Raw genomic sequence first — 20,177 nt, 5'->3', positions numbered from 1 at the left:
TATATATATATATATATACACATGAGAAGAATTGTTTTTTAATAATTTAAAAAATTTAATTTAAGAGATATAACAAATGAATATTATTTAACAATACTATATTTTATAATAATTGTATAGTTTTTCTTATAAATCAAAGATACTTAAAATGTTTACGAAATTCAGAAAGGGACTTCCATTTGCATACCGTTACAAAATATTATACTATGGTAGTAGGCGATAGCTCGCATTTTCTATCCGATATCCCAATGGTAAATACTTGCGAATCTTACAGTGTAAATGATGGTAGTAGGCGAGTTTCCTGGCGATTCAATATGGCAAGGACGTTCAATCATTCATTAACCGGTTGAGATACCTTGTAAGGAGGGACGGTGACGAGGCCACCTTGTTCAGGAACTCTCTTTTCTTTCGCAGATTTAAGTTTCTCGATTCCATGAGATATCGGTCAATAATCGGTAGTTTGCATTATATGGGGAAATGTGTGTCGTAGTAAAGGATAAAATGGCGCATGCATATCTTCGCAACATCGAATTACCTAATTACCTAATAGGCAATCGACTGCATGTTTCACAACTCTCTAACTTAAGAAATCTGAACAAATGTTTCTAACGGACGCAATGTGATGAATTGCGTGACGAAATTATCGACTTTTCCTCCGGGAAATAATTCCACAACTAAGAAAGGATGTGAATCGCAATAAAGACGATGAAGATTTTTTTTTTTTTTTTTTTTTATTCAAATTTACCTAATCTTTACTTTCACAAAAAAAATGACCTAACTTTTTTATTTTATATATATATCTAGTATTATTTGATATTATTTTATATTTTTTTAGAATAAATAAGTTAATACATAATATGTTAACTTATGTGTATGAATGTAATCATCCACGGAATGAATTCTGAATAAATTTGTAATACATCAGATTGCCGGCGATAATTATGTACTGATACATGATATTACGAAACGGTATGGTAGCGTGAGAGTAAAAAGTAGGTTTGTATTTTTAGGCCCAGAGAAGTTTTTACCTCCTTTGATCTACCATCGACGATTAGCTCGATGTCTGGCGGCATTGCAGACTATTCTCGGCGTCGCGGTGATTTCTTTATCATTATGGTTGTTGCTTTGGGCACCGCACCTGCCTGTCATGGACAATCCGTATTGGAGTGGCATGCCCGTAAGTGCAATAATTTCATACGGCGATTAAATTTGCATTCCATACCATGATAATGCAGGAATACTACGAAATGGTAATCCTCGCTTATCTAACAAGCTGAGTCTGCTAAAATAGGCGTACTAACATATGGCTGCAATTAGATTTACATATGTATTATAAAATGATATAATCATGCTTTCTAAATAATAAGGATATATATATTGTTTTTGATATACTCTATAATCATATGTAGTAGTTTTAAATTAAAGTGATTGTTTATTGGAGATAATTGTTAATTATTGGCGACTGTATCGGTTTTAACAGTTTTGGATACTTCTTTAGATTTTTTATAAAACTTGACACATTATTAAAAAGTTTAATCCTTAATTAATTAAAGGTAAGTATGTAATAAAAATAATCTTCTATCTTCTTAATAACAAAAATATTTTGCTTAAGCCTGATATATACAATTGCGTAAACGTAGTTGTAAGTGATCGTAGTTTTAAAATCTTCCTCGTTGTATTCAACTGTAATTGGTCAATTCTTACAACTACAACTACGTTTACGCAATTGTAGATCGAGCTTTACAACACTTACACAGTGTGTTATTAGTATGAAATAAAATTGTACAGAGTATCCGTTCGTATCGAAATATCTTGTAAAAACAAAAATATTATGCATTTTGTTGTATATGGTATATGCAACTATGTTTCCTTTACATTAATTTATTCATCATTAATTTATTCTATGCAAAAAAATATTATGATATGATTATCAGAAGATTAATATTTTACAAAAGATATTTTATATTTCATATCAAAATATGTCAATATAAAATATCTCATAAACTAAATTAATTTTTCATTAATGTTATTTTAATACTTTTATATGCAGAATAATTAGAGATTTTATTAGGTAAAAAAACCATATCATTTTATTTTATTATAAAAAATGGCATTGATCTTTATGTAATCTTAAAAAATCAATTTTCTTTTAAAAATTATACGAAGATTATTTGATCTCTTTTAGATCAATTTTTATCTAAAACATTTTTCGATATCTCTTATACTTTTCAAAATATTTCGATGCAAAGGTTAAAATGGAACATAAATAACTTTACGTGTAAGTATATTAACACTTTATATTGTATATTAACTTTTTATAAGTTATGATACTTCTTTGCAATATTTTCTTTTTTCGTTCAAATGTTTAATGTTTTTTATTTCAATATTTCCAGCTTTTGATGTCCGGGTGCTTTGGAATTTGTCTGTTGTGCTGTTTTAAAAAAGAATATCCGACTTTGACTTCTGGATTTTGTCTTTCCGCCACGAAGGTAAATAAAAATTCTGACTCCTTTGTATTAATTAATTTTAGAAATTTTAATTGCGTAAAAGTATTAATTTTGTTAAAATTTTATTTGATTTACTAATTTTATTTTGCTTTATTTCTGAGATAATTTTTGCGTATTACTTACAAAAATATTGCATCTTTTTCTATCACAAGTTCATATTTTCTTTATAATGAATAGGTAGTTAGCGTATTTTTGGCGGTTCTGGCAACTATTGCATGTGTGAGCGCGTGCATATTTTCTGCAATACACTTGTCACGTCTTATGGGCCTGGAATGCACTCCGGCACGAGTACTAAATGCCACGTGCGTATGCAGACCACGCGGCGAATCACTCGATTCTCTCGAAGGTGTAGTCAGGTATGCCAAAAAATTGGACATAGATTGACAGAATTACGTGACATTTTCTACAGCATCTAAAAAAATCATAAAAATTGAGATATATATATATATACATTGGTATATTACATTTATAAAGATAATCTTTGTAAAAAGCATTTCGATTTATTTTTATTGAAAATCTATTAGATATATTATATAAACATAATAAAAGTTTTATAGTAATAATCATATTTATGTAAAGATGTTAGTATGTAAAAATGTTTCTGAAAATAACAATGCACATTTTACTATAGATACATCGACCTTAATTGTCCCGAAGTAGAAAGTATTCTGACGATCCTTCTCATCTTCTCATGCACTTGCAACGGATTAGGCGTCTTGGTGGCAGGATGGTATAGTTATCTCCACTGGAGCACGCGATATAAAAGGCCAAAGTACACACAAGTCAGAACCAATACTGTTTCCATGAACAATAAATTCAACAGTAGACCAATCTATAAATTGAACCTAGAGGAACGATGACGTTTGTAGATATAATGATCAAAACGCTTCCATTTTTATTGTGATCCATCGACATCTTCCGTATGATCACTATTGTGATCAGTTATACATGTGTACAAAAAAATGTGAACTATTACACATTAATAAATTTTATTTTATATTAATTTATTAATAATTATAACCATTGATAAATAGAAAACGTCAAAAATATTTTTTAAAAAATAAAAATGTAATCTGTTTACAAAGATATGAGCAGACAATTTTTTCCAACAAGCTAGAACTGTGCTAGTGTGAACAGTTGCAATTTTATAAAAGAATGAGGATTAAGTATAAGTATATATATTTATTATTAATAATAATAATATAAGTAATAATATTGTAATATAATGGTCATATCATTAAAATACAATAAATACGATAAATATATAGATTATAATGGGCCAGTATTTTATGGCTCATTAATTAACGCTCACTTTTTTATTGACACGAGTCTCAGTATTTGTAATGTAATGTGTGTATTTATGTGTGCATGCATATAACAGTGCGTTTGTTTTTTTAATGTGAAAGAAATTTGCAAAAAATGCAAAGACTATTGATTAAGTTACTTTTAAGATTAAAATTTAAATGAATCTATAGAATACCTCAAGAAATTACTGAAATAATGTAATATTTAAAAAATTTACGTTATTTTAGATGTGTTTAGTGAGATGTGTTTATTAATCAAAAATTGTCATGAATTAATGAAAAATAAATCTGTGGCAAGTAAGTTTGGTATAAATTATGCACAATGTTATTCTTACTTAGTGCAACATCTAATCCTATAATTGCTTCAATTATCGAGTATAATAATAACATTATTAATTTTATGATAATGACGCGAAGGAATAATATGAAAGGAAAAGAAATATATCCTATAGAGAGAAATACATATATATGCGACAATTCTATTTATTTTTACTATCAATATGAATTTTTTCTACAATATTGTGTTTAAATTTACAGTTTTACTTGTAAATTAATAGCTATATTTATAAATTGACTATATATGTTTTGTGCACATTGCAGTTTTAAGTAAATTTTTATAAAAAATGTTATTAAAAATTTTACTTGTTTTTAATAAAACGATTAGCATCAATTCTATATTAATTACTAATATAGTACGTTCTGCGTCTCTCTTATATGATTTTATAAAATCCAAAAATAAAAATAAAGAACAATATTTTCTATTTAATAAACACGTTATTGTTCTTGTGTTTGATGCAGCAAGTTGAAAGTCGAATATGACATTTTAAGTAGCTGTAAAAAATTATAGATATACATATTTAAAAATATTTGAAACATTTACAGTCAGTAATAATTTTTATTTTAATTTATTGATACTGACGGCTACGAACGATTCAAGATTCATTGTGATAATATACGCGCTACTAAATTCGATGGGAGATGTCGAACGTTGCATAATTATTAGTAGACCTTTCTTGCTGCTTTCGCTAAGTTCTAGCCAATCTATATTATAGACACTAGTCGACAACTGAAGGCTCTATAAATAAAAACATGAAAATAGTGCAAATTATATGAAAGAAATATCATATCTCTGTTTTAATTCCTTTTTTTAATTATTTCTGTTTTATATTATCATTTTATTTCATATTTTATTTAATGATAAAATTAATTTGTTTTAAATGAAATATATATACTTTTAATTTGACTTCATTTCCAAACCAACAATAAATGAAAATCTGTGCCAACATGCAGCCTGTATACATCATCAATGGAACAATTGCCATAAGATCTGTTGTCATAGCCATTCGATATAAATTTGAGCATACCACCAACATACTCACCCCGAATTGAACAGCAATTATTTTCGCGAACATGTCATTTATATTTTGCGCATATCTACGATTAGATAGAAGATTTTAAATCAACCATTCCAAATATCTATTTTAATTATTTATTAATTATGTCGAGTTTACGTCGTTAAATATAATAATTAATTATTAAAACAAATGCGCAAGATATATTATATATGTCATAAAAATCGAATCAAAATTAGAATCTTTTATTTACAAATATTCGTTAATCACTAATAATCTTGAATATTTTTGTATTATTTAATGAAAAGATATAAAAAAAATTGTTACAAAAGAGATAATATTTTGTATTTCACGTATTTCAAATTCAAGAAAAAGAAAATTATTCGAAGAAACTAACTCAACTAAATAATTGTGATGACTAATACAATCGCGCAAAATGTTATGATTCTCTTTGACATTTTTTAATCGATGTTCCAGTATTTCGAATTGACAACATATGTGCAGTAAGAGTCCGCACACTAGGCTCTCGCAAGCAACGTTTACTAAACCGGAACATGACATGCCTATCATTTGATTACTATATACGAAAGTAAATGCAATTGGAGATGAATAGTCGAATGGTATCCATGCTTTGTATGTCAAGTTTCCTTTTATAAGATCCGTGAAAATAGATGTTATATTTACTACGACGACTGCTGAACCCACGAGGGTTAAATACCGCATTGCAACATTCCTATATATAAAATAATCACAATTATACTTCTATTTTTACTATGATACGATTTGTTTATTAAACTTTACTCGTTATTTCATTAAATTTCATTTAAATATTTTTTAAATATTATAACCAAAGTGCCTTATCTTTTCATAAAGATTATATCACGAAATAAATTTATTTACTAATTCCTATTTAATTAATAGAACATTTTTAATTTATTTAAGTATAAATGTAAAGAATTTTTTATGCAATTTGCGAGATAAATTTAAAGAATATACAATATAATTCTTAAATATTTTAATGTGCATATATATATATGTATACACATGCACATTAAAATATTTAAGAATCTAATACCTCTATACACTATATCTATGACTATAACTCTATATCTACATACATTTCTAATAATACTTACTGTATCCTTTTATCAAATTGTTCTCGAATTATTGTTTCGTGGGATTCACATGGTTCAAAAGGTTTTTTGCGGAGAATGTTGACTACCATTCTGAGATTTTTACGATCTACCCACAAACATATATTTTTATAACCCGCGACAAATACGGTCAACATCATGTATAATGAATCGGTGAGTTCGTCAGAGTTATCGACATTCACTACGATATTCATAAATTGGGATATTGCAAATATATTTAACGATAGGACCAGAAACATTGCGTAAGATTTGTAAATTATATGTTTCAACAAGGATGTCCATGAAGGCGGTTGCCAAAATCCAGCAATTGTACAGATAGTGAGTGTAAATTTCAGCACGTGCATTTGAACTGTTCTAATTCAATTTTTCCTACACAAATTGCTATTAACTGTAAGACATTGTAATTTTCGATGTAAGAAATTTTGATTAAAATTTGTCGAATGGATGTAACACCACACTTAAAACAGTTAGCATTGAATTTTCATAAAAATAGCCATACTTTGGAATGTTGAAATTCGCGTTCCGTGATACTTAACGAAGTAATAAATCCGTCAATAAAATAAAAGTTTATTTATTAGCTGCGCGACTACACGAAACAGAGACAAACACTGAATTTGAACAACTATCAATCAATTAAAACGTGTTAATTTGGCGATCGCTCGTGCACGATTACGCCGACCAATATCTTCTTTTAAAAGGATATTTGAGGAAACAGTATCGTCAATTATGACAGATACATATATAGAGTTTTAGTCAGATTCTTTATAGTCGCAATTTACAATTATATTAGAAATTGAGTATCCTTTACATTTTTCTTATAATATTAAATACTATTTATTATAACTGAAAAAAAATGTCTTATTCATAAAAATTACATACATAAGAAAAAGTAAAAATTTGATGAAAACAATAAAGATTGCAAAGTTTGAGAGGTACTTAATTATAATACTATCTCGAATTAGTTAATAAATAAACTTATTTTAAAATTTATATATTTAAAAGTTAAAATTCTAGATGTATAACACGTATTATACTTTCATATTTTTTAATTAATTTGACTTACTGATTTATTCACTTTGTATTTTATTTTACCCTGTATTTAACTGCCTATCAAATATTTGCCAAATTAATTTTTTAAATGCACACACAATTTAAAAAATAAATATGTAAGTCGTTGTCTTAAACAAAAATAGATAGAGCAAAGGATTACAAAGGATCAAGATACTCTGAATGTCTATGAGTGTTGTGATTTTACCTTTCGGTAGTGATGCTATTTGTAACCCTTACAAATGTTTGCCTTCACTTATAGATTATTAATATAATACCGATTGCATCTGGGATAAATATCGAAGAATATTTTTACGAATGAAGACACACCATTTTTACGAGATATATGCTTTATTGAAAAATTGCATAATTTCCTATTATTTTACATACGAATAGAGGTACAGAAGTAAGATAAATAATTCGGAAAAGTAAATTCCTGGAATTTTCTTTAATAAATTATTAGCCTTCAACTACTTCCACGATCGATATGGTTTTCTTATTGTACATCTATGACAAAATATTTATTACTTTCTACCCTATATTTTCGTAATATCAAGACATATATATACCCTTAATATTAGTTAATAAAATAGTAATCGGATTCCATGAAATCTTAATACCAACCACATATTCGGTTTTGCATGGTACACTTTTTTATTATATCTTACAGTTTAACTGTAACTCGGTATTATGCATCAAGATACAATACAAGTCAAGATATAACTGAAGTGAGCCACATCAAAGCTTCGTAAGTACCAAAATTGTGTATTTTATTATAGACCGGATTGTAAATATATATAATATTATATAAGCTGCAGCACATACTCTCTTGCATAACGATAATAGATAAAGTATAAGAAAATAAACCAATCAAAATCCTTTATTGCATGAAAAGGAAAAAATAAAAGATTTTGATTGGTTCATTTTCTTATATTTTACGTATTATGTATTATGCAAGAGTGTGTGCTGCGACCTTATAGATGGATTGTGTTTTATGACATACTAATATCTGACATGGAAAGTCAAATGCTGTGCAGATATAAGCGAAGAAAAAAAAACGGTAAGGCATGGGAATTTTTATTTGGACTAATAATATTTTTTAATTATTTTAATTTTAATTACTTTTTAACGTTATCTTTTTAAATTGAAACTTAATTAAAATTTTTTGAAAATATTCATCCTTAAATATTACGGTAACTTTTTGTAAAATTTTTTGAAGCCGTAGTTTTTTCTTTGTCATAAAAAATTAAAAAATAGCATGCTTAGGAAGGTGTGTGCACATTGTATTTTAATGCCTCAACATCTCAAATATTATACGTTAAAAACGATATACATTATAATTTGCATACTCCATCCTTCAATAAAAATAAATGAGGTAAGAAAAAATTCTATATAATTATTAGATTTAATTATAGATCTACCCAAACATTACTAAATTGATAATAACATTAATTAAAATTTTTTTATAATTGTTTATATGAAACAATGTTTGCTACAGTATTTCTGTAAGGTTTAATTCAATCTAAAATATTTTGTTGCCCAAGACACTAAATAATAAATCAAAGTATCTTAAAAAGTAAATTATAATTTTAATGCTTTGTAATATCATTTCATTAGGAATATGAACGAAAAAACAGTATGAACATGCTTGTAACAATTTTATTTTTAGTACTAATATGAAATTTTTAAAATACTAACATAGTGATTTAATTTACGAAATTTTTATTTCTCTTTTAATGTCTAATATCTTTTTGAATATCAGATTTTAATGTCAATGAAAATTTCAAGAAAAAAATTGTATAAGTTTTGTGAAAATTTTCTAGTTAATACTAATGAAGTATGAATTATGTATTGAAATAAATAAAATGTAAGTGATTTCATAACATATTGAACAATAACGTTTGTTAATTGAATAATAATGTTATTAATCTTGCGTTTGATGCAACAAGTTGAAAGCCGAGTATGACATTTTAAGTAACTGCAAAAATTGTAAATTAAAGTTATTTAAAATAGTTGTTTTTTTATGTAATAATATTTTTGATACTGACAGCTACAAACGACTCGAGATTCATCGTGATTATGTATGCACTACTAAATTCAATAGGATTCATTGCGCGTCTCATGACAATTAAAAGGCCTTTTTTGCTGCTATTGGTAAGTGTCGACCATTCTACATTATAATAAATATTATTCAGCAACTGAAGACTCTACGAGATATAAAAATATTGCACATTACAAAACAGAAATATTATTCATTCCAATTTTATAGATATAGCTTTTTCATATTATTTATGGTGTGATCTACTTAATGCTACTTCGAAAATCAAAGAATGTTTCAAAGCATTTGTAGCATCAAATCGACTGTAGCCTATAACTCTAATAATATACATATATACTTATATAAAATGAACATTAATTAATTTTAGAGAAATATATACTTTTGCTTTAACTTCGTTTCCAAACCAACAATAGATGAAAATTTGTGTCAATATGGCACCTGTATACATCATCAATGAAACAAATATCACATAATCTGTCGTCATTGCTATTCGATATAAATTCGAGCACACCACTAACATGCTCACTGCAAACTGGAGACCAATTATTTTTGCAAACATATTATTAACTGTGTATGCATATCTGTGATTAAATAGAAGAGATTTAATTTTATGCAAATAGTCTTTAAAGTTATACATAAAATCAATTTTTATTACTATTTAATAATAAAATAATCAAGATAGATATAATATTAAGTTTTTACCTTTGAAATTTTTAATAAATAAGAATCAAATTAATTCAATAAAATTTATTTTAAATAAAAAATCCCTATATAAAAATTAAAACTTTGTTTAGAACACTTTATTTATACCTTATTTATGTGTCTTAATCATTTTTGTATTATTTAAAGAACGATTCTTACGAAAACGGAACTTTTGTATTACATATAATTCAAACTTTTCAAAGTAACACAATTACATAAGAAACCAACTCAAAGATACGGTTGTGATGAGAAACACAATCGCACAGAACGTCTTCATCATGAATCATTTTTGTCAATCGGTATTCCAAAATTTCAAGTTGGCAACAGATGTGCAATAAAAAACCGCAAATAACGCTCTCACAAGCAACATTTACTATGCCGGAAGTTGCCATGCCTACTAGCTGATGGGTATAAACAAGAAAGTATAAGGCAGGATACGAATAGTTGAACGGCACCCATGCTTTATATGTCAAATTTCTATTTGAGAGTTGCGTAAGAACAGATGTTAAAATTATTGATATAATTGTCGCCATAATGAGAATCAAATATCGTAACGTGCTATTCCTATAAAATGATCATGAAAATTATTTAAACTAATTCTTCAATACAAGTTATTATTTTATTATTGTATAATATACAAATATTTTTTTTAATTTAAAATAAAGATATAATAATAATAACTTTTGGAAAAAAAATGAAATTGTGTTATATATTACATATCTATTTGCATACTATATCTATTTCTATATCTACTTGTATAAAATGGTCAATAAAATATAAGTACAATATAACTACATTATTTTTATTATCTTGAAACAAAGGACACATATAAGAGATATTTTGTTAGAATATTATACTTTATTGAAGAATAATTAAGAAATTATTTGCATGAAATCAATGATACTTACTGTACCATTTTCTCAAATTTTTGTTGAATTATAAATTCTTTTGTTTCACATGCTGCAAAAGGTTTTTCATTAAGAAGGTTGATTATTGCCATAATATTTTTGCGATCTATCCACATATAAACTTGTTTATAGCCTGCGACGAATACGGTCAACATCATGTATAAAGAATCAGTAAACTCGTCAGAATTTTCGACGTTCAGTATAATGTTCATAAATTGAGATATCGAAAATATATATAATGAAGAGACAAGAAACATTGCGTATGTTTTATAAATTATATGTTTAAACAGCGATGTCCATGAAACTGGTTGCCAACATCCAGCAAATGCGCAGACTAGGAGTGTAAATTTCAGCACTCGCATTTAAACTCCTTTAATGCAATTTTGCTTACACCAATTGCTATTAATATTTATTAATTACATTATTTTTTAACATCGTATAAAAGCTCTTCTCTTTAAAGATAAAGATCATATACCACTATAAAATTAATTTACTAAAAACGTTAAAAAAAAAATTAAGATTTTATTTTTTAGTTTGTTAATAAAATTCTACTTGTGTGTATGAAATATATTTTGTTTATTTTGTAAGTATATTTTCTGTAGTATATAATATTACTTTATAGCGTAACTATTGGATTTAATATTAAAAAAAATTGTGTGGGTGATATTATTAAATTTTGATGGGAGGAATTTATATTTACAAAGATAACTTATTAACGTAAGTTAATAAAAAATATTAATTTAAAACCACTTAATATAAAAGTTTATTTTCTGATATGAAACTTTTGATATGCATATAATACTTTTATATCGCATTTACCTTTTTATATAAAAATTTTTTAATTTTTTTACATCATGAATTACTTACGATTATTCAATATTTCACTTTTAAGTTTATTTAAACTATTTATATAGTTTTTAAAAGCATTATCTAACCTCTTGTTGCGTCTTAAATGAAAATAGATACATTTGATAGAAAGAAAAACTCGGAATGTCTGTACAATGTTTCGTGGCTTTCTGATAATGATACTATTCATTACGTATTCTCTGTATATATCTCTGCTGTTATTATTGTAATATTCATATACAATAACCTACGACGATATCCTACGAAATAATAAATTTACAAATTAAAATGCGGTATTATTTCGATACATATATATTCCATTAGAAGAAAATTGTATAGTACACTACTATTTTTATGAAGATAGCGAAAGAGATAGAAAACTGATATATGGAAAGAAATGAGTCCTTTGAATAATTAATAAATCATTAGTCATTAACTGTTTGCAGAATACTTCAATATAGATTCTTTATTATACAATGTTCTCTCTCTCCATAAAAATATTATATTTATTACTTTCTACTCTGTTGTTTACAATTTTAAACATTTAATTCAGTTTTATTATGTTTTCGTTATTCTGTTCTTAAATTACCTATTCTCTCTTTTTTTTTCTGAGAATAGCATGTCTGAGGACAATAAAAGAGAAATACGAGTACAGCTATCTCTTAGTCTTGTCACGCAAGCTCCTATAAGAAAGCATAGTCTATAAGTGTATGATGTGTTATAACGTTATTTCTATTATATTGTAATTCCTACTTTTATTTTCCTCTACATTGCAAATGTAAGTAAGGTAAAAAAATATTTTAAACCAGTGAAAACATACCATAACGGTCAAGTTGGATCTCGAGTGCTTCTATATAATTGTGTGCGAATTTATGTACTACATATGTAGATTTTTAATCGCGCGCCGAATTTTTTAAACTTTAAATGTAATTCTACTAAACTAGCCGCAGTAACATCACGATCGTGTGATTGCGTTTAAAGTCTGAAAAATTCGGCGCTTGATTAAAAATCTACGTACGTAATATATAAATTCACACGCAATTATATAAAAGCCCCGAGATCCAGCTTGACCGTTACGGCATGTTCTCATCGGTTCGAATTCTCAAGATCAAAAAAAATTTTAACCCTTAAATTTTTCACGTACATACATTATATATGTACGTGAACAAGTATATGTATATAAATTATTGTATACATATGATGTTAATTATTTGTTATATCAAATGTCACGATACAGCTATCTAAAATAAAAATTAATGATTTAACGTAAAACGGATCTGTAATAAAAAAAATAGCTAAAAAATAAAATATTTCGTACACACATATAATGAAATTGTTTATAATGATTTTATTTATATCTTCAGCGTTAATACAACTTTTTTTTAATTGTTGATAATATATTTTAATTAATATTTTTTACTTTTCTAAAAAATGCTTAAAACTTGTTTTATGTGCTGTAACTTTTCAGGAAATAACGATAAAAACTCTTGATAAAAATTTATAAATCTGAAATTTATTTTATCGATAACAAGGTATTAATTTATTTCTACATTTTAACATTCTTTTTATGTGATTTTGTAAAAATTAAGAAGAACAATAACAATTCCTATTAATCATATTACTATTCGCTTGTTTGATGCAGCAAATTGAAAACTGAATATGACATCTTAAGCAACTGTAAAAAAATTAGAAATGCATTAAAAATATTAAAAATAATTGCAGTATTTAGTAGTAATATGTATAAATATATCTTTAAATGTCTAATACTAACAGCTACAAACGACTCAAGATTCATCGTGATTATGTATCCGCTAGTAAATTCAATAGGAGTCATTGCGCGCCTCATAACTAATAAGATATCTTTTTTGTTGCTATTGCTAAGATCCAGCCATTCTATATTATAAATGCTATTTATCAATTGAAGGCTCTACAATAAAATATTTTAAAAATGCATGTTTTACATAATATTATAATGAGAAACGTTGTATCTTTTCTGATAATCTCAGTTACATATCTATTTTGCATTTAATATCGCAATTGATTTATTTTAAACAATATTCAGTATATAAATAGGATCAATTTAAATAATATGTACTTTTAACTTAACTTCGTTTCCAAACCAACAGTACATGAAAATTTGCACTAATATAGCACTCGTATACATTACCAGTGGAATGAAACTAACGAGGTCGGTCACTACAGCTATTCGGAATAAATTCGAGCACACTACCAACATGCTCACAGTAAACTGAATAGCAATTATTTTTGCGAACATATTATTCACTGTATATGCATATCTGCGATTAGATCAAAAATTTTCAGTATGATTTTAATATATTCTCACAAATATATTTTTTAATTATTTACAAGTTATTAAATTTATGTTATTTAATTTTATTATAATTGCTCGTTTAATGCAGAATATTTATAATATTTTAGTAATAATATTTTACTTGTCACGCTCCTTGTTTACAGATTTTCTGTCTCAAAATTTATCTACTTTCAATGAAAACTTTGAAAGCACTATTATATTTAATATTTGCAAAAATACTTTTTTAATCTCTTTTTTAATCAAATTTCACTTAAAGTTTGTTGAAGAATACAAGATTTTATTAACTATGTTTATATTTTTTTATTTTAATTTTGTCCAAAAAATCTTAAGATCTTAATCGTTGAATTTATAAATCAAAAATCATTTATCATTTTAATTATTAATAAAAAAATTAGTCTAAGATCTCTTTTATTTATTATTTCAGTTATTTATCTACTTGAGAAATAAATAATAATTGTTTAATTTATATTTTATGTGCAATCTGTGCTTTTTAATTACGAAAAAAAATTAAAAATAACTTTTGTCTTAAATGTAATACAAACTTTTTAAATAAACTAACTCAAAGATACGGTTGTGATGACAAACACAGTCGCGCAGACTATTTTGATCATGCGTGAGTTTTGTCAGTCGATGTCCCAGAATTTCAAATTGACAGCAGATGTGCAGTAAGAATCCACAAAGCAAGCTCTCGTAAGCAACATTTACTATACCAGAGGTTGACATAGCTATTAATTGGTGAATATATACAACAAAATACATAGCGGAAGATAAGTAGTCAAACGGTATCCATGCCTTATACGTCAAGTTTCTTGTCATAAGGACCGTGGAGATAGACATTATTAGTATCGACATGATTGACATCAAGACGATAATTAAATACCTCCGCGTATTGTTTCTATAAAATAATTATAAAATTTATTACAGCAATTCCGAGAAATTAACTCGTAACTTCCTGCAGTGTTACTTATAACATTTTTTTATATGTATTTATAAATATAAAAATATTTGTAATTCCAAAAAAATTAAACAAAAATATGTTTTGAAAAAATTTAATATAATGAAACATAAATTACATTATTTGTATCAAATTATTACACAAAGTATATACACTTGCTGTAAAATATCTAAAAACGCAATGCAAGATACTTAGAAATTTATCGAAGAATAATTGATGCATTTAATTACACAATTTTTTTAATGACACTTACTGTACCAATTTCTCGAATTTTTTCTGAATCATTATTTCGTGTGTTCCATATGGAGCAAAAGGTTTCTGGTTAAGAACATTTATTATTATCATGAAATTCTTACGGTCTACCCACATATAAATCTGTTTGTAGCTTGCTACAAATACAGTCAGCATCATATATAAAGCATCGGTAAATTCATCAGAGTTGCCGACGTTTAATATAGTGTTTATTAATTGAGAAATCAAAAATAAATTTAATGAGGAGATCAGAAATATTGCATAAATTTTATAAATTATATGTTTAAACAGCGATGTCCATGTAATCGGCTGCCAGCATCCAGCGAACGCACAGATCATGAGTGTAAATTTCAGTAAATGACGCATTTGAGCTTCTTTTTAATGCAAATTAGCCTATATACAATTTGTAGTTAAGATTTACATTATTATTTATTATGGTCGAAATGTTTTCTTTACTTAAGGATAGAAAAAGAAGCTATTAATAATGTGTGTGTGTGTGATTCTAATACTAATTTAAAGAAAATGAAGCAATTCTTTGAAATTAATTTGGTAACCTTATTTTTATGTGTACACTTACAAAAATTTCCGATTTATATTACTTGCGTTTATTTCAGCTGCTTATTACATTATCAAAATTAACATATACTACTCAGGTAATTCTTAAGAACATTACTTGACTAAATCGTTTTTTGTCTCCTCAAACTGCAATGTCTGTCGTATCTCTTGATACGATTTTCTAATTCTGATATATTTTTACGTCCCACACATATGTATCCATACTCCTATTATTATAATAGGAACTAATAACAACGTTCTTGAGAAATAATATTTTCATGAATCAAGACGCGAGATTGTTTCGAGATATATGCTTTATTAGACAATTGTATAATGTACTGTCTATGAATATTTTTATGAAGACGAGATAGAAAAAACAGACTTATATGGAAGAATAAATTCTTTGAATTGTCTCTAAGGTGTATTATTTATCTTCTATTTCCATGATTACGTTTCTTTTAATATAGTTCACTCATGTTATATTACAAAATATTTTTACTGTCTGTTTGCAAAGTATTATACCTTGGTTGCTGTGTAGTGAATCGTTGACTATAGCTCATGGCAATGAAATTTTAATGTTGATAGTTTGTACGTCCGGTTAGGTACTAATACACTTTTTCTTATAGCATCTACGACTCGCTGTCGAAATATCATCACGTGCTTCTTTGAATACTGACTTTACATTTATTCTTCCTTTAATAAATATACAATACATGTATATATGGGTAAGAGAAAATATCTTTACTTCTTAGATGTAAAACTGAAGATGTTAGTAGTTATTTACAACAGTTATAACAAATTTTTCTATTATATTTACTTGCATGCATTTTCAGCTGTAATATTATTTTTTATAATATATTAATTGTAACAACTTTAAACGCGGATTGTAAATATTTGTAGCTTAAAGAAAGAAATAATAGAAATTGAATAATAGAAATATAGAAAAAGAGAGAGAGTTTGTAATATTCCTTATAATTTAGATATGTCTATTGTGTTAATATAAATTTCTTGTAATATAATATTATTTTATTTTTGTTTTTCGTCCTAAGCACAAATGTTATTACCTTTTCTTATATCACAGATCAAAATACATGCTAATGTAAGTCTTTCGCAAACATTTCATATATTGTTTAAAAGTAGTTCATATATGTATCAACGATGTGATAATATATTTATTTTGAACTAATTTTTTTTTAACATACCTTATATATCGCTTTATGATTTTTTAACTATACAATTCCTATTAATCCTGTAGAGAGTGCTTCAATAGATTGTAAGCTGAATACGATGATTTAAGTAACTGTAAAAAAATGTAACTAATATTATTTGAAACGTACATATTATTAGAAACGTACATAAATGTAAATTCATTTTTATAATTAAATAATACTGACAGACACAAATGAGTCAAGATTCAATGTGATCACAACCGCACTATTAAATTCAATAGGAACCATTGAACGTCTCATGATTAGCAGCAGGGCTTTCTTGCTTTTGTTATCAGGCATCTGCCATTTCATGTTGTATATGCTGTTTGCTACTCCAATGCTCTATATGTAAAATACTGCTCATTAAAAAAGATATACCTATCATGCAGTGTTAATAACATTTTTTCTTTTTTTTAATTGTTTATGCTTATTTCTTTAGTTTTAATAGTTATAAACAAAAAATAGAATTAATTCTTTATATCTATATATAAAAAAATTATATGTATTTTTATAATATATAAATTATGTACTTTTAATTTGAGTTCATTTCCAAACCAGCAATAAAGGAAGATCTGTGATAACATGCAGGCTGTATACATTATCAATGTAACAAGGTTTCCATTGATCATCACGATAGAAATAGAAGCTAATTTGTATAAATTAGCACACACCACTAGCATGCTTACTGCGAATTGGAGAGCAATTATCTTCGCAAATCTGCGATTTACCATATGCGCGTATCTAACAATAAATAAAGAATTTTAATCTATTGTCTAAACGTAACTTTTAAAGTCAATCTCATTGAACATCTTTTACAATACTTTTTATCAGATAAATAATTTATTAATTTTCGAACAACTTTGAAATAAAAATTTCAAAGAACGTGTGTGTACATACATATAAACAGATAATTTTGCATGTAATGATTACGTTCTAAATGTTTTAAATAATAAAATATATTGTTTTTTTAAAGACTAACTTATATATACGATCGTGGTGATGAATGCAGTTGCAGAGAATGTGTTGGTCATTTGAGATTTTCGTCAATCGGTATTCCAGAATCTCAAGCTGGCAGCAAATCTCTTGCAGAAGTCCGGATACCAAGTTATCACAAGCGACATTTATAGATGCACAGATTGACATACCTATTATTTGGTGAGTGAATACGAAAAAAAATATAACGGGTGATGTGTAGTCAAATGGCACCCATGCTTTAAATGTCAAATTTCCTCTCATAAAATCCATGAAGATAGCATTTAAAATTATGCATAAGACCGTTACCTGGACAAGGCCATAATACCACAATGCGTATTTCCTATAAAATATATTTTTTATGAAAATATTTTAATGGCTATGAAAAATTGTTATGTCTATTTGTTATCGAAGTGTTTGCTTATATGTACATGATATTACTCACATTACTACATTTTTTCGAATTATATTACTATCTACATTTGTTGTTTGTGACATATTGATAAATTAGAAGCACTCTACTGTAAAGAGCATCAATATCTCACAAACATGGTATAAATTAACAATATATTAATATAATTCGGAAAACTGCTTGTAATAATGAAGCATTGAAATAATTATGTTCGGAAAATGATCAAATTATGTTAAACATAATAGATACAGGGGAAAGTCGTCGAATATGTACTATTTAAATAATTTTTATTATATATTCCATTTAATACTGATTTGTACGCAAATGAACATTGGAAATTGCAACTTGATGACTTTCAATTACCTATTATTATTACATGGTTAAATTTCTAATATATTATAATTTGTTATGTCTTTTTCAAATGTGTTGCATGTTTCAATACGCAAGGGGTTGTAGGGTGGAAAGTCTTGCTTTGCGTGGAAAGTCGGACTTTCCTAGGGGGAGAGGGGGCGATGGACTTTGCTTTATATGAAAAATCCTTACGAAATTGTAAAAATTGTGTTCAATTTATATAATTCATTTTGTTATTAACTTTTTGACGAGGTCATGACTCATGACCTTAACAACATGACAAAGTCATTGAAATCTCTGAGATCAGTCTTAATATGTAATAATTACTCTAATTTTTTATTTATTTTATATTTTTGTTACTGAATGTCGCTTATATTGAACAATATGATGTAAAATATTGATGAAATACGATTTAGGCGACCAATATACATTTAGCAAATCTCTCATACTATGTATTAATTGTGTTAACTAAATAAAATATATAAATATATATATATATATAATAAAATATAAAATATATAAAATATTGTTATATTCTAAAGTATTTTAATAATGCATTTGATAACACAACGATGGAAGTAAAACATTCTAATTATTCAAAAATTGATTATATATTATGACTGTTGCACTTTATGCTTGTATAATTCGTGAATAATACTTACTTTATTGTTTTATCATATTTTTGTCGAATTATTACTTCGCATGATTCCGACGGTTTGAAAGGTTCTTCCGTAAGAACATTGACTATCGCTAAGACATGTTCTTTAATTATCCACATAGTAACTATTTTATAAGTCGCGATGAATACCGTCAACGTCATATATATATTATCGCTTATTTCACCAAAGTTGTTAATATTTAGAATAATGTTCATAATTTGCGACATCGTAAATACACTTGCTATGCAAATCACTAATATTCTATAACTGCTATACATTACATATTTTGACTGCGATGTCCATGTAAGTGGTTGCCAGCATCCGCAGATCGCACAAAGTATAAGTGTAAACTGCAGCACGACCATTCGAATTTTTTAAAATTTAACTTGCCTATACATTAATATACTGTATTAATTTTTAATTGTATTGTATTATTATGAAACCGTCATAATTACTATAACAACGTCATGTCTCTATAATATTAATAATTTAAATATTATATAGATATAAAATAGAAAGAAATAAAATCAAAACATATAAGATTAAGGAAGAATGTGTTATACACGTATAATATATATATATGTATATATATATATATATAT

At 26.3% G+C, this 20,177-nt stretch overlaps 3 protein-coding genes across 3 annotated transcripts in view; 1 reads left to right on the top strand and 2 right to left on the bottom strand.

The window, feature by feature from the left end:
- The window catches only part of LOC108780322 (uncharacterized), a 19,480-nt gene extending 16,113 nt beyond the window's left edge, over positions 1-3,367 (top strand). The window contains exons 5-8 of the mRNA XM_018547982.1: positions 1,011-1,177; positions 2,394-2,489; positions 2,685-2,863; positions 3,139-3,367. Of these exons, the coding sequence (XP_018403484.1) occupies positions 1,011-1,177; positions 2,394-2,489; positions 2,685-2,863; positions 3,139-3,367 (671 nt within the window). The remainder of the gene's footprint in view (positions 1-1,010; positions 1,178-2,393; positions 2,490-2,684; positions 2,864-3,138) is intronic.
- A 1,155-nt stretch (positions 3,368-4,522) lies between these two features.
- Positions 4,523-15,048, bottom strand: LOC108780233 (uncharacterized). Its single transcript, XM_018547868.1, has 8 exons — positions 14,771-15,048; positions 13,975-14,176; positions 13,647-13,806; positions 6,300-6,498; positions 5,561-5,896; positions 5,191-5,245; positions 4,731-4,886; positions 4,523-4,642 (listed from the first exon to the last, which is right to left on the bottom strand). The coding sequence occupies exons 1-8, from the start codon at positions 15,046-15,048 to the stop codon at positions 4,586-4,588; spliced, it is 1,443 nt and encodes a 480-aa protein (XP_018403370.1). The 3' UTR covers positions 4,523-4,585.
- A 2,304-nt stretch (positions 15,049-17,352) lies between these two features.
- LOC108780232 (odorant receptor 46a-like) lies at positions 17,353-19,694 on the bottom strand. Its single transcript, XM_018547867.1, has 4 exons — positions 19,579-19,694; positions 18,161-18,496; positions 17,712-17,922; positions 17,353-17,523 (listed from the first exon to the last, which is right to left on the bottom strand). The coding sequence occupies exons 1-4, from the start codon at positions 19,692-19,694 to the stop codon at positions 17,353-17,355; spliced, it is 834 nt and encodes a 277-aa protein (XP_018403369.1).
- Between the last annotated feature and the right edge of the window lie 483 nt (positions 19,695-20,177).

The sequence above is a fragment of the Cyphomyrmex costatus genome, unplaced genomic scaffold, assembly GCF_001594065.2.
Source record: "Cyphomyrmex costatus isolate MS0001 unplaced genomic scaffold, Ccosl1.0 scaffold69, whole genome shotgun sequence".
In the NCBI taxonomy this organism is placed as follows: Eukaryota; Metazoa; Arthropoda; class Insecta; order Hymenoptera; family Formicidae; genus Cyphomyrmex; species Cyphomyrmex costatus.
Note: the sequence above shows the minus strand (reverse complement) of the source record. Positions and strands in the feature narration are given on the sequence as shown.